A 15,710-nucleotide genomic window follows, 5' to 3' on the forward strand; every position below is an offset into this window, starting at 1 on the left:
CACTGACATGCCTAGTAAAAACAGTTGTTAAGGAATTAAGTTTTACTCAACATATCTGAAAGTTTTCTATCTTCTGGAGTTTTTGAAGACAAATTAATTCTATCTTTATGTCACAGTGAAGGATAACTTCATCCCTATTCTGTTGTCAATGCAAAATGTTCTCTGATAATATAAAATTATGTCTGAATTTGATGACTTAAAATAATCTTCACAGCACTTCAGTTGTAAGAAATAAAACTAGGACAAATCCTGAAGGGTCAGGAGGGACCATGTATGTATTAGTTTTGGCAGGATTTAGTAGTTAGGACAAGGAAGATCTTTTTAAGAGCTGAATGACGGCTTTTCCTAATTTGAAAAAAAAAAAATAATAATGAAGATTTGTTATTTAGATTTTTACTACTGTCAGAAATAAGGAAGGACACGTGTATGCTCTCAGCAGATGAGCTGAAATTTATATTTCTATGTATGCTGCCATCAAAGGGAGATACAAAATACATTTTCTTCTCTAGAACTTCTTCTTCTTCCTTCAGTGATCCAAGTGAAGCTTTACAATCATTGCCTACATATTTCAAAGGAGCATTCTTCTACCTGGCTGCCTGGACACCTGGCATTGCCTGATGCCTAACTATCACCCTGCATTGCCCTAACTTATTTTGCTTTCTCCTCCTCATTTTCTCCTCAGCAAGAGGAGACATACTAAAGGCAATGGGAGGGAGGGGGAGGGGTTTGCTGGCCTGTACGGAGAGATGAAAAGATCAAGTCTGAGTTCGCAGAAGTGTGGGTTTTTTTTGTTTGTTTGTTTGTTTGTTTGTTTTTTGCATCAACGCCTATATTTAGGCACATAAATAAGTGGCATGCTTGTTCCAGAACTCCTGCCATTTGTTCAGCACAAGGCAAGGTACGTATTTTGCCAACACATTTATTTGTTTGTTTGTTTGCTGACCCAGTCTGCACCTTCTCACCACGTACATTTTAAAACACATTTCTGTCCATCCAAGGCAAACAGCTATTGGCGTAAACTAACGTGGTACCACGGTACTTGTTTTTTAAAAACCATCATCAGATATCAGCAAACAGGTACTCTCGGCAGGACCAGCCACGGCGTCACACAAACTGCGGTGGTTATGGGGCTGCTCTGACAACTGCTCCAGCACGGGGCTATAGAGAGCACGTCACGTCACTCCGGTTCTGACAGGTTTTTGATTGTGAGCTTCCACAGGCGGCTTCAGCAGCAGGAGAAGTAATACACAAGTTACACGCAGCCTACGACGACTCAGTTTGGCGTATTTTTTCCTCCCCCCCCCCCAAAAAAAAAATCCAACAGCAACAAGAAACAAGGGAGCGGCACAGACCAACAAACCGCCTAACAGCCATCGCGCACGCGCCCCACCGCCCGCTACTCCTCCAGCGCCTGCGCAGCGCCAAGAGAGCGGCGCATGCGCGGCGACGGCTACTGAGGCGGGGAGGAGGCGCGGGTAGACGGGGTGGCCGCTTCCTCCCATTTAGCGGCGAGGGAGCGGCGGGAGCGCGTTCGGCTGGCTGCGTTGTGACGCCGGGCGGCCGGAGGGGACTGCCGGCGGTGGGCGGGGGGAGCCGTCTGCTCCGCGGCTGCTGCTGCTGCTGCTGCTGCCTGCTCCTCCTCCTGCTGCTCGGCGGAGCGCCCTCCACCCCGCCCTCTCCCCGCCCGGGACCGAGTGTGGTGGCCACAAAATGGCGGATGGGGAGCTGAACGTGGACAGCCTCATCACCCGGCTGCTGGAAGGTGAGCACCGGGCCGCTTCGCGGGAGAATGGGGGCGCCGGCGGGAGGCGGGCGGGGCTCGGCGGGAGCCTGAGCGGCCCCTCCTTCGGACCTGGGGGGGCTGGGCGGCTCGGGGGGCTCCGGCGGCCGGGCCGTGCCCCGCGCAGCTCCTCGGGGTGGGGAGGGGACGCTGTGGGGGTACCCGGCGGGGCCGGGAGGGGGGAGACGCGCTGAGGCGGCCGTCCACCTTTAAGGGCGTCGAAAAGGCGGAAAAGCCGCTGAGGAGCGGTTCCCGCCGTCGCGGCTGCCCTCTGGGGGAGACTCGGCCGCGGGCGGGGGTCGGTCGCTGCCTTCCGGGGTTGAAATCGCGTTGGGGAGCGGCGTTAGGCTTGGGGCTGTGTGGGAGCGGCAGGCCAGCGGCCCCCTGCCCGTGCTCTGTGTAGCGCTGCTGGGGGCTGCGGTGGGTTTCGTGCGGGTTTCCTTCGTCGTGAGGATGGAAGGTGAATCCGTCTTTCCGGAGAAGCTGCGGTACTGTTACCAGCGTTTTCTTTCTCTCGTAAGTTGTCTCGGGTGTTCGGTCTCCGCAGGCCCTTTCTCATGTAGCTGGCCCATCCCGCACGCAGCCCGTGCCCGGTGTGCTGCACGCACGGATACGCGCTCTTCACTTACTGCCTTGCCACAAATGGAGATGGGAGCCTCGTGTACTTAGGTCGCTTTGCAGAAGGCTTATATAAAGAAACGTATGGAGTACGTACTGTTCTGGAATAGAAACAAGTTTCCTAAGTCTGAAAATTCTTCTTAGCCAAGTTATTGCCGAGCAGAGTTTGTAGAACTCTCTGTTTTTTGGGTAATTGCTAGCCTTTTTGGAGGTGAAACTGTAAATTAAAAGCAGTAAAACCAATGTTGAAAAAGGCATGAAGGCGTTGGGCAATTGCACTCATGTTTGTGTTTCACGATACACACTGTAGTGTAGTATGGAAAGAAGCTGCAGCTGTTATCAGTCACTTTATCTCTGATCACTACTACAGATAAACTCCGCGTTTTCTGCATGTTGAAATCCTGATTAGTAGGTAGGTATGAGAGGCAAGCTAAACAGTAGCCCACAAAACATTGACTTTTTATTGTGTTGTTTTTTGTGGGGTTTTTTTTGGTTTTTTTTTTTTTTTTTTTTTGGAACTTCCTAATATGTGTGTATGTATGGTGTTGTGGTTTTTTGGTTGCTTTTTTTTTTTTTCTTATGGAAAGAGGCTCTAAAAATAAATAAATAAGTAAAAATGAGAAGTACTTTTCCTCTCTGCCCATCTGGTGGTTGCTTAAAAAGAGATTGTTTTAAGGTGATCAAGACCTTTAAATTACTTGTTACCTTTCACATATACCATAAATGCGTTGCAACTCTCTAGCCCTTTGGGTTATTACTGGGTATACTGAGACTAAGCAACCTCATCTATGCTTTTCATTCCATGGCAATTTAATTTCTAAGGATATGCATACGCAATTTAAGAAATAAGTTTTGCATCTGTTTGTCAGCTAGTTTATCTTTTTGAGCAGAGATCAGGAAGATTCTTCATGAAAACAGGATGATTTTTCTTGTCCCTTACAAACAGAGTAGAAGGAGCACTTTGTACAACATATTATATTGTATTGTATCTGAAAAGGAATAGTTTCTTCCAGGTTACTTTTGAAAAACAAATAGTGCATTGCACATGGGCTTACATGTAATGTTTTTTATTTGTTTTACTGCTAATATACAGTATCTTAAGCTGCAGTTTGAACAGTAGTGTTTCACGCTGAAGCCTTTTCATGCAGCTAGCAGCTCATGTTACAGAGCTGATGCTGTCACTTAGCTGACCCATGCCTCTGTGTGTGTATCTCTCCTCATGCTGTTTGCACAGGGCAATTCCTATCAGCTTTTATCTCTGGAGCAGTCTGTAGAAAGTAAACTGTTTGTTTCCATTATGACCACTTCAATTTTGACTAAAGCAGTGAGGAAAAGTGGCTTTTGAGCTGCTAAAAAAGCAAAAACTGTGTTAACATGATCAATAGTATTTTTTTATGAAATGTTGATGTGCAGGATGCCTGTAGTCCTTTTGGTTACTTGAGGTGAAACTGGATACTGTTCAGTTGCAGCGGTAGTCTACAATTGTCTGAGGCTGCACATAAATTTTAAAGGCAGTAAATGCATATTAGAAGCTGTGGCCTGAACCTTCCCTGCTATAGTTGGCCTCCTGGTTTGTGACACCTGTTCCTAGGCTGTGAGGCTAGCTAGCCTGAGTTCTTGTGTTTTTAATTAGATTTCTTATAACTGTTTCCACTGTGGTTGCTCAAGACCACTTCTTGTCTTCTGGGTTATATAACACCTTAAACTTGCCTTTTGATTGCAGTAGATCATCTTACCCTGCATGTGATTCTTCTTGTTTGAGACATCAGTATGAGGAGGCCTGTGGCTGGGCTGCTTCGGAGAATTCCTCAAGGACAAACTACTAACACTCAGCAGATGTGCATGCATGCTTACCCTGACTGTGTAGTTGGGCTCCTCAGAGTGCCTGAGGCCAGACTGATTTGTTCTTGAGTTAAATTGGGGGCAGTTTTCAGAAAGGCTTAGCTGAGCCATAGGCTAATGCTTGATGATGGTCTCCTAGGACGTTGGTTTATTTCCATGTTCTTGCATATACTGAATACTTATCCTTTTTATTCCTGAATTCACTGCTGAATTAATGAATGGTAAGATTTTGTTTTGCAATGACTGTTACAATATGTCTGGTACTTGCTTACTTGTTAGAGATGGTGCCTCTAAATGTGTGCCTGATTGATTTTGGGGATATGATAAGATATATTTTGATACAGAAATAGCTTATAAAAGATTCTGCAAGCACTTAAATCATACAACCACAGTTTTTTAGCTTAGCTGGAACATTTTTGAACTGATGGGGGACCACAAAAGTGAACGCACTGAATTAGAGTTTTTCTTATACAGGTATTCAGAATTCTAGACATGGATCAGGCTTAGTTGCACTATAGTATACAAAAAAGATAGTCATATTTTTTTTAAACACCCAGTGTGCTGTTTTCTTGTGTTTTTTTTTGTTTTTGTTCTTGCTTTCTCAGCTATGCCATCTGGTGGATGGATCTTCCCAGCCTGTTCTATCTATAGACAGTCCAGGATTACGCACACGTAAGATTGTCATCTACACAAAAGATGTGGAACATGCTGTATTTTGTCCCGTCTAGGTGCACCGTACGTCCCTCTGTGGGAAATGCCATGACATCTGCAAAAATGGTGGGCTAGCTTGGTGTACCAGGTTTACATTTAACCCGGGCTGTAAGTGAACTTAAGCTTTGGGTATGTATGGTGAAGTTCCTTCTGTGGCAAAGCAGAGATGCTGGAGTCACTGTGCCTTTTCTTATAAGAGAGCTATGGGTGGTTATTAGGCTACCACATTTATGGGGGTGTTGGGCTTCCTGTTCTTGTGCTGTAACTGTCTCTATTTATGAGTCCAGTTGGGCTGGACTTCAGCCATGTCTATAACTGGATCTCTGAAGAGGACTTGATTGTGAAACCATTGCACAGGACCGAGCTGCTTGCTTACCTAAGTCTCGCGACGTGTTAACAATTTGATTTCTGTTAATGGAACTTAACGTAAATTTGCTCTAAGACAAATTTGTTTTTTGGTGAAGCTAGCTGGGTTGCTCTTTTGGATAGTACTGAGTCTACTATGAAGGTCAAGAGGAGAGTTGTCAAGCTTCATGTAGATGTGGGGAATGGTTATAGCTTCAGTGCTCAGCTAAAAGCATGATTTTTTTACATCCACCTAATAAAAACTGATTATACTGTGATCTCACCATGTGAGGTGATGTCTTCTAAGAAAGCTACTAGCTTTGTTTTCTTGTTATTTCAGAGATAATACAGATTGTGACAAACGCTTATATTTGAGCATGAGTCAATTTTTCAGGTGAAAGGTGAATTTAAATGCTTATGAAATAATTGGGATGTTTTTTATTACTGTTAAATACTACAGATTTGTTGGACTACTGCATTATTACCAGTGAGCTTCAGATTTGGCTAATGTCTCAGTTGGCTATCCTACCCAGGCAGCCTGGTGGTCAGATAAAATACCGTAGCTGTGCTGCAGTTCCATGGACTTCATTGCTGATACAGAGGCAATTGTGGATTCATGATAAGATCACACCGTGGAGGTGAATCTTGAAAGATCAAAGGTTATGGCCTGATTGGCAGTGAAATCATTGGACAAGCTGGTATTAGAAAGAATAAATGATAACAACGCAAGGAGTTCTTGGCTAAGGAATAATTTTTTTTAAGTATTCTTTGTCTCTTTGGAGAGATAAAATTGTCTGTTTTCATTGTATGTTCCTCAGTGTGTATTGCATTAAATGGGGAGAAGGGATACAAGAAGAGTGGTGTTCTCTGCTGAGTTTGTACAGCAGTGCAAATGTGAGCCAGTTCATCCTTGGCTTTATAAGTGCGGGATGAATTAGATAGTTGACTTGAAAAATTGTACTGTAGGCCAAGAGCCCAGTGTCAAAAAAGGTATGCTGGTTCCTTTCTTCTGTTGGATTATTTTGCTGCTTTAAGCCTATCTACATGATTCAGTAACTGTTTCACTTAACACTGCTGCAGAATATTTGTCTTTGTCTTGTTCAGAGGTTACGGCTAAATTATAGCATAAAAGAAGGAAGCAGTGCTTTATTTAATGTAAACAGGAGGATTTTCTAGCCTGAGTATTTCATCAAATGTTTGTGAGTGGCCATTACAAAATAGGTATGTAACTTTAAAAAAAAAAAAAAAAAAAAAAAGACAATAAGTAGTTTAGCAGTGTGAAGTCAAGCATACTATATTTGGCTGCAGCTTGGTGAGGTCAGATGGTGTACTCAGGGAATGGGGTGTGTGTGTAAGGAAATCTACTGTGAACTGCAGCCTGGAGTACTGCTGATGCCATCTGTGTCTGCCTTGTGAATTTCATGTAGAAATGGCCCTGTTTACTGCCTTCACAAAACGTCCAATGATTTGTCTTTTAGCATTGACTAATTCATCTTTGTTCTACAGCACTGTCTTCTGTCTTTTGGCAATTGAATACCAAGCTTGCTTGATGAAGTTTTAATGTGTGTCTAGAATCATAGAATTGTCAAGGGTGGAAAAGATCTCCAAGATCACCTAGTCTAACTGTCCACCTACCACCAGTGTTTTCCCATTAAATCAGGTTCATTCAGTACAACATCTAAATGTTTCTTGAACGCCTCCTGGTAGGGTGACTCTACCACCTCCCTGAGCAGCATATTCCAGCATCTGACCACTCTTTTGGAGAAGAAATTTTTTGTAATATCCAACCTGGTGTTCCTTGGGGCCATTCCCTCTAGTCCTGTTCTACACAGCAACCATGGTATTTAAGTATCTGAGGAATTAGAAGTGCAAAAGTCATCTTAAATTGTAGCTTTCTTAATATGTCTTCAGCCATCTTCCTCCTTGTTTCTCATCAGGAGTAAGGACGCGATTCTGTAATCTGCCCTTGCCTGTCTCCAATCAATAATTTTGTTAGCTCTGCTCTAGAGGAAAAATTAAGTCTGACTTTGAGAAAGAAGCTGATGTTCTTTGTTATGTGAGATTTTAATGCTAGTTTAACCTTGCAAGTAATGTGGAGAAGAACTTGCCACTCTTTTGTATGTTACTGCACAGTGAGAGGTTTCTACCTCATACTTTGCTGGTTAAGGGGGCTTTGTTTCAAGTGTAGCTAAGTAAACACAAATATAGAGCAATAACAAGTATTAGGGTTACATATTTTGCTTATGGAATGGAATGATTGCTGTGATCTTATCTTTCAACTTTGGATCCAGCAATAATTGGGACAATAAATGATTATGAATGACTGAGACCATAAGCTGTATGGAACCTCTGTATTAAACAAACAGGTGGTCCATGAGGAGCGAATGCAGCTGGCAAAGGTTTTGATGTAGGTTAAATTGCATATTGTGGTGGGCTGATTTGAGTGTCCCCTGAAGCAATCTTAGATAGCTTCTAATGGTGCTTCTCCATGAGCATTAATCCTGCTGGATACTATGAACTTCAGGAATGTAGTTTCAACTTCTGGTGAAAGAGGAACACTTAGTTGTTTGGTTATTTCCCTGCTTATAAATTGAAGGCTTAAACAGTCTTTTACTCTTCAGTCATTTTGTATGATGTTAAATAAATCCTTTTAAAGTGAGCTCATGGTCCAACACTGTGTTCTTCAGCAAAACTCTTCATCTTGAGGGCATCTAGTGAGGATAGGTGTCAGTGGTTTTAGGCCTTTTGGACTGAGCAACGTAGCTCTTCAGAAAAAGCTCCCCAAAAAGCTAGCTCTTCTGTTGTTTGTGTAGAGTCGAGATGGTACACACTACTGCAGAGCTTTCTTCACTGTGTAACATGCACAGTAGCTGTTTGTTCAGCAGTGTGCTTTCTTTAATTAACAGTACTGGTACCTTTAGCTTCCAGATCCATTCTGCTGTTCAGAAGCTGTTCAGGGTTCATCAAAGATTCCAGGATGCTTTGTTGTACAAGAGACAAACAGTTGAATGTTCAGTTGGTTGGTGCCAATGATTAAATGTTCCAGAGACTATCATGAGTGAATATATACACTTGTGGGATATCGGCAAAGTTGCGTGCTTGCAGTCTTGTGCTGTGGTTTTTGTTTGCTTCTTGTTAAAGATTTGCTTTGGCAAATAGAACTTGAAAACAGTAATTTTGGAAATACCTTGGTTGGAGCTTCTGCCAGAAGAACAACTGGCTGCTTAATCCTTAGCTTATCGTCACCCAAGTTCACAGTGGTTGCATCTTCCAGCCTGGGGAGCTGTCTAGATTAAAGTTCTTTGTTGTGTCTTTGTGCTAGAAGGAAAAGGTGTGCTCCCTAGTGCAGTTTACTCTATGGGCTTACAAGGGTGCGTGCAAAATATGTGTGTAGGGGAAGATGGAAGTTATTTCATTATAGCAATTATACTGGCACCAGTATTTTTTCCAACTTGGTAGAAGTGTGTATGGGGTCTAATGATGGCCTGTTTATCAGACAACACTCACACTTTCAGCACATGTGTGGTATTAGAACACAGTCGTGCTAAGGACAGCTGTGCGTACCACAGCTGATTCAGTAGTAGAAGAAACTTCTATTAGTGATACCACAAAATGAAAAGCTTGGTTACTTGAAGTGAGAGGCACATCAGAGTGGCAGACTGGCTTGAATGTGTTTGCTCAACTCTGTGGGGTAGTATGGCAGAAGGAACAAAACTCACAGAACCTCCAGTAGTCAGTTCTCAGACCGCTTTGCTTGGTGTTGTAATGCTAGAAAGTGTGGCAGCCTTACAAAATCTGCTGGTCTCTGGCATGGGTTTGGAAAGATGCTGGCAAACAGAACCAACAAACAAGCAAAAACCCCTTCTTAGCGTGCAAGTTTCTTTCCTGGCACTGCAACTGGCATCTCAAATTATTGGCTCCTATTGTTAGATTTACCAAGGTGCTTACCAGCAGTTGTGTAGGTGCTGAGACACTTTAACAGTATTTAGTGTAGGTTTGGTTTACTGTCAGAGCTACTGTGCTAAAATAATAGCTTCACAATACAATGTATAGTGTAATGCCTTGTTCTCCACTAGGTTGTCAAAGTTTAAGCTCCTACCAGTAAAGGTTTATTCTGGCATAGGGCTATGCATGCAGGATTGAGACTTGGAAGAGGCGTAGTTGTCCCTGACAAAGATTTTTGTGTAAGTCAATGCTTGTTCACTGTGTCTGCATCATAGACAACTAATTGATACCTAATGCTGAGCTACTGTTCCTCCTCTGGTAAACAGCAACCATTGGAAATGATTGATTTTTTCCCAGTACTGTTAAAGTTTACTGTGAGGCGCATGCACTGTGAAATTTGTATTTGTGGCTAGCATGTTTAATAGTGGTTTCCTATAGTAATTTGCAAAGAAGTCTGAAAAATGCAACTTGTGCTCTTGATCCAGTTCTCATGACTTCCTTTTAGATCAGTTCTTGAGGAGTTGTCTTTTGAGAAACTAAATATGGTGAGAGATGCTCTGACTTACATTCCATACAGTGCCTAGCTGAGCCAAGGAAACGTAAACAGATTTCTAGTTGTAGTGTACGTGGGTGAAAGATGTGCTTAGTTTTGCTTGTCTGTTTGTGCCAGGGCAGTGGCCCAGCTCTTCCAGCTGCCTGGCTGGGTAACCTTTCAGCACCTTTGAGTGCGAGTCCAGTGATATGCCGAGGCTTCTGAGGTCACAGTAGCTTCTTATTTTTCACTACATTATTTGTCTTATTGACTACGGGGATTATGGGAGAAAGCTTGCCTCTTTAATACATTTTTGAAGATGATTTCTCAAGAAAGCCCAGGCTCTGCTTCTTCAAATGGCAGTGAGCTTGTGCCTGCAGAGCTGCTGCTGATTCCGATGGACAGGCCTTTGTAAAGGCCCGGTGACTCAGGGCTGTTCCTTCCCCCGGGGCTGCCTGTAACTGCAGTCACCAGGCATTTTGTCTCCCAGTGACATGCTCAGCATAGTTTTAGAAGCTGGGTTTATTTATTTATTGTGTCTAGTAATGAATTGCCAACCTGTTGGCTTTCCTGTTAAGGGGCTGCAGCATGTAAGGCTGCATTATAAAAGGTCAGGAACTGACACCACAACTCTGGATGTGCTGTGGCAGTTGGCTGATTTGAAAGTCACGAGCTGCATGTTCAGTATGTGTTCTAGTGCAGAAATCAGGCAGCACTTAGTGGCTTAATCCTGCAAAGCGTTTGTTCCAGATTTGAACCCATCTTGTTCAAAGGGAGCCAATGCCAGTGTTCTAGGAAATATTGATTGGATCAAAGCTAGTGTTACAAGTGCCCTCCTTGAACTGCAGCCTGAACTGCAGCCTCAGTTTTGGTCTCTGTGCTTTGGGACCATTTATGGAAACATCAGTGTTGTCTATAGTGGATTTCCTGGGCCTCAGTTCCAAAAGTAGACTGGGTGTAATGTGTGTGTAGTTAAGTTACTTCTTGGTTTTAATCCTTATTACATGGCTTCATCTTGGTGATGCAAACCATTGACAATAGTTAAATACAGAAGCAAACTTAATTGCTTACTGGAAGGCTTTAAAGGAAAGCAAATAGTGGAGTAGAATGTGGTAGACAAGCTAGTTAGGCTGAAGAATTGTGCAGTAGGACCTTGATGTTATAGGCATCAGGCAGCCATGGGTTTAAAATGCAGCATAACTACCTCAGTAAGAGTAATTGAAACTGTTAAGACTGTACCCTTTTCAGATGGGAACTTTCTTAGGTATAGTGAGAATTTGTTGTGTCTAGCACAGTGAGTTTCAGGTCTGTGAAAGAGAGTTGTATAAGCTGCTGGAGTGCAAGTATTTGAAAAGCATGGAGGAGTTCAGAGGATTTTGGTACCTGCAGATTGAGTAAAGTCCTGTGCAAAGCTGTTCAGATAGATTTATTTCTTGCCAATAATCCCTTGGAGGCTGAAGATGCATTTAAGTTTATCATGTTGTAGACATTTGAGATGTGCTGCAACTGAAGCCTATGCATTTGTTCTCCTATCATTTTGTGTCTTAATTGTCTGCCCTTGTATTTTTTAACATGTCATTCTTCCTGCATTAAGATGTTAGATTACAGAGAAGTTAGTAAAAGCTGTCTGCTTTCTCTAATGTAGTTAGAGGAAGGCGTGTGACTTACCATACAGTAAATGTCACATGGAGTCATTTGGAGTCACATGTCACATTTGGAGTTTCCCTGAAAGAAATCTCCCTATGGTGCTTCTACTAGCCTTATTTTTGTAGGATTCTATTGAGCATTGTATTATCACTGCAGATAAGCTGGCCTTCCTTCTGGTGCATTCCTGCTGGCTGTCCCAAAGTGTAGTTTCACATCTTCTCTTTCCTACTTGAAGTACTAATTCTTTTTTTGACTCTTCATCTCTTCTGTGGCTGCTTAACCAAGACTTTCGTAACCAAGTCTTTCATAAGACTTACTGAAATGCAGCAAATACTTTAAGTCTTACTGTCTTAGAGTTTGAAATCATGACTCAGGTTGCTAAAGGTTCATAGCACTTTTTCTTATAGCTACTACTGTGGTTTAATGCTGTGTTGCTCCATGTGAAGCAGGAGGCAGAACACTATGTGGATACTGCTGTATTCTGCTCTATTAGTTTGTATCTGGTTGTTAGTTTATACTAACATGCAAAACTGAACCACATCAGCCAGGGTGGTAGACATTTGTTCTGTTTTGCTGCCTCACGTACGCACTGGAGCCTCTGAAAGAAGAATCACGTAGGTATTCATGGAAAGAAGCAGCTGCAGGTAGGCTTGCCAGAGGATGTTAGTTGGAGTGCAGCGTGGATGTCTTTGGAAACGTTAGTACTAAGTATGGGTAGGAATACTTGGCTTGTGGATGTAGGAATTGTTTTCAGGATTTCAGTTGAGTGTCTGTTTGGATGCTGAGGTTCCTGTAATTCAAGATCCATTATATATGAATGAAGATTTTTTTCAACACAGACACAGCTTAATGTCATGTTCCTGGTAGGACAGTTTCAGCTGCTGAAAGCACAAACACACCTGTGTTTTCTTTGTGTTTAGCTCGCCTTGTTGAACTTAGTTGGCCTAGATCATTTTGTGTTAATGTTTGAGATTTCCGTTCTTGTTTTTTTTGTTGCCTGCTGTGAATACTCTAGCATTATCTGATAATTCACTAAAACACATTTTGAATTTGCTATTTATCACAACATGTACAAAAACAAGATCTAAATTGCTACTTTCTGTGACCGTGACTTAACAGGGACGCATTTGAGCTGAAGCGCAGGTTGCCTCTATCAAAGTTTAATTTTAGAACTGGCTGGAATATGCAGTTCCCACTTTTAATAGATAAGTTGATGTGTGCTGCTCTTTTTGTCAGATACAGACTTCAAACGCAGCTCATCTGCGCTTATCTGTCATTAGGCATCTGTGTGCCAGCTATCTTAATTGTTAAACATCTTGTTTCAGTGCGAGGATGTCGTCCTGGGAAGATTGTTCAGATGACAGAAGCAGAAGTTCGGGGCTTGTGCATAAAATCACGAGAAATATTTCTTAGCCAGCCTATTCTCCTGGAACTAGAGGCACCGCTGAAGATCTGTGGTATGTAAGCTTAATGTATGTATATTATGTAGGTGTGTTGATTTAGCTGTATGCTAACTGGAATGAAAGGAAAAGTTGATGAAGAAGATGCTGAGGTACGCAAATGGCCTTGACTTGAGCTATACAGATTAGTGATGGAGACCTTCTCAATCGTAAAGGTTGTTCTCAACTTGGATTGGATTAAGTCAAGAAAAGGCAACTGATGTTTGCTCTTCGTGCTGCTTAGGAGCAAGTGCTGATTGGTAGTAAGAGCTGCATGCACTCTTTTCTAGTGCACATCTTGCAACCTGTCCCTTGTACTTTAAGGGCTTGCACAGAGCTGCTACTGCTTGGATCATTATCTCAGAGTATTTTTAAAAAGCATTAAGAAGTAAATGTTTGTTTTTCTTGTTCCCTTCATAGCAGAAACTGAAGAAAGATCTTTATGTAAGATGAAATGGAGCACTTCATTAGTCTCTGTTTGAAAATTGAAGAAAGCATTGTTAGTCTTTCAACTTAAAAAATATCATAAATCAAAATTTCTTAACGTGTAAAACATACCTCAAACTTTATATTAAGTATCATCAAATGCTGTTATCCAATAGAAGTAAAACTGCATTCTTTACCACCCTAAGCCTTTAGAATATGCTAGACTCCTTCAAACATGCAGTTAATAGGCATGCATGCATTTTTAACTGTTACTGAAGTATTGTAAATGCTAGCTTGTAATCAGGCTTCAAGTTATTGACAGCAGACACATGCTTGAATTTGACTGCTTGAAGTATCATAGAATTAAAACTTTCTGGCAGAGCAATTGTAGTGATATGCCATACATTTAGAATATTAGCAGTTATTTAAGAACAAACATAACACTAATGGCAGAGTCACTCTTAAATGACCGTTTGCTTGCTTGAGTACAAGGGAGGAGAGGAACAGGACAAGCTTGCCTAATGACATAAATTTGAAGGTAAAAAATCTAGCTTTTCTACATTGTATTTATGCTGTGATGAGGAAAAGACCAGTGTCATCTGATTCCTAGATTGAAGAAAACTGGAATACTTGCATACGGTCTTAATATTAAGTTAAATCTGCAAAGTATAGTTAGGCTCCTTCAAACTGAGTTTCTCAATTGTTTCAACCTAGACAGCCTAGAAGTCTCTTAGATGCACAGTAGTAGGGGTAGCAAATGCACAGTTACAGAAGAGATTTGTTGTTTTTAAACTACATGTTAAACAAAATGATAGCAGCTAGAAGTGTCAGGAATCTAAATTAAACATGAGAGAAATTGTCAAGATGTATTTATTTAGAATTGGAAGAGTGGTGATGGCTTTCACCAGAAGCACAACATGCTGCTGTACTCCTTTGAACTACTGTTTTAATGTGTTCAGGTAGTGCTTGAGAAATTGTTATAGAACTGTCTTCTCTAATCAGTTCAAAATAAAGCTTTTACATCTTGAATGGCTGTGTTCTAACATAAGATGGAAGATTTTCTTATGTAAATGTCAGTTTTAAAATAGCAGTAGTTTTTACTCGGATATGCTTCAACTTGTGCCCATATGAAGCTGTATTTTAAATTATCAAGTGCCTGCAATGGAATAATGTTAAATGCTTTGGTCACTTCACAGAGTAGTTCCTACTAAATGTTCCTTCATCCTTTACGTCCTTTAATTCCTTTAGCTCATGCATGTAATAAAGTAGTTTCAAACAACAAACATAAAGTATTTCCATAGTATATTTACTTTGGTGATGGGTACTTGTGATAGTGATGAAGTTTGAGTGCTACTTGGATAGTTCTGGAGTACTGGATTCAACATCATGGTGACACATTGGTGAAACTCATATGATTTCTGGTCTTGATTTCTTGTAGGAATTCTTCTTGTAGTGTATGCATAAATGATTTTGGCTGGTAGAACTTGAGAGGGCCTGCAGTTGGGTAGTGGATAATGTTTATTCTTAAAAGGAAAGTAGGATGTAAATCCCCTCCTTGAGCAAGAAATAAAAGTGTTGTCTGCCGGAAGAAGGTCGTATTGAGCTTCTCATGGAAAGATAAAGGGGAATAAAGCATCATGTCACTACTGGGGTACACAGTTCCACACAAGATGTGAGGGTCTTTTTGTTTGGTCTGAGATTCTGAAACAAATTGTAGGCATATGGGGGGGATATCTTGTTAATTTTGCTTGTTTGCTATAGTCACGGAGGCTAGTTCTCTACTGGAAAATTACTAGGTTTAATGAAGACAGGTATTTTGCCACGGGACAAACAGCACAGTTGAAGATGTATTGATGACATGTTTAGTGTAAGGGATCAAGAGGTGATCTGTATCATCAGCATACAGCTTTTAGTGAAGGTTTCTTAGTTATTGTTTTGCATTCAGTCACTTTTGTTAATGTTAACGAGTTCTACTGTCAGCTGAAATATCACATCTACTGTACAAGTTACTGTAGAGCTTTGGTACCACCTTTGACCTTATGGGCAACTCACAGGTAACTTCTGCTTAGTCTGATGCGATGTGTTATGGTGTTTTAATTGCTGACTGTCTTTCTGACTTCATTTCTATATAACCAGATGAGAGCATGGTTGGAAAGCTTAAGCATAGTTTGGTAACTTCTTTAGCTTTGGTTTTTCAGATTTTCATAGTGTCCCAACTGACTTAATAGTTCTGTGAATAGTGAGTTAGTTGCATTTAGTAAGTCCTTGGTTTTGTAGTGTAACATAGTAACACTGTGATCTTGCAGGTAGCGGGGGGGGGGGGGGGGGGGGGGGGGGGGGGGGGGGGGGGCTGAAACAAGATGGTCACTGTGGTCCTTTTCAACCCAGGCCATTCTAGGAGTTTATAACATAGTTTTCACTTTTC

At 41.7% G+C, this 15,710-nt stretch overlaps 1 protein-coding gene across 1 annotated transcript in view; it reads left to right on the forward strand.

Annotated features, from left to right (window-relative positions):
• The first annotated feature begins 1,424 nt into the window (after positions 1-1,424).
• Positions 1,425-15,710, forward strand: part of PPP1CB (protein phosphatase 1 catalytic subunit beta) — a 29,955-nt gene continuing 15,669 nt past the window's right edge. The window contains exons 1-2 of the mRNA XM_048935161.1: positions 1,425-1,762; positions 12,746-12,877. Coding sequence (XP_048791118.1) covers positions 1,711-1,762; positions 12,746-12,877 — 184 coding nt within the window. The 5' untranslated portion in view covers positions 1,425-1,710. The remainder of the gene's footprint in view (positions 1,763-12,745; positions 12,878-15,710) is intronic.

This window comes from Lagopus muta, chromosome 2, assembly GCF_023343835.1.
Source record: "Lagopus muta isolate bLagMut1 chromosome 2, bLagMut1 primary, whole genome shotgun sequence".
Classification (NCBI taxonomy): domain Eukaryota; kingdom Metazoa; phylum Chordata; class Aves; order Galliformes; family Phasianidae; genus Lagopus; species Lagopus muta.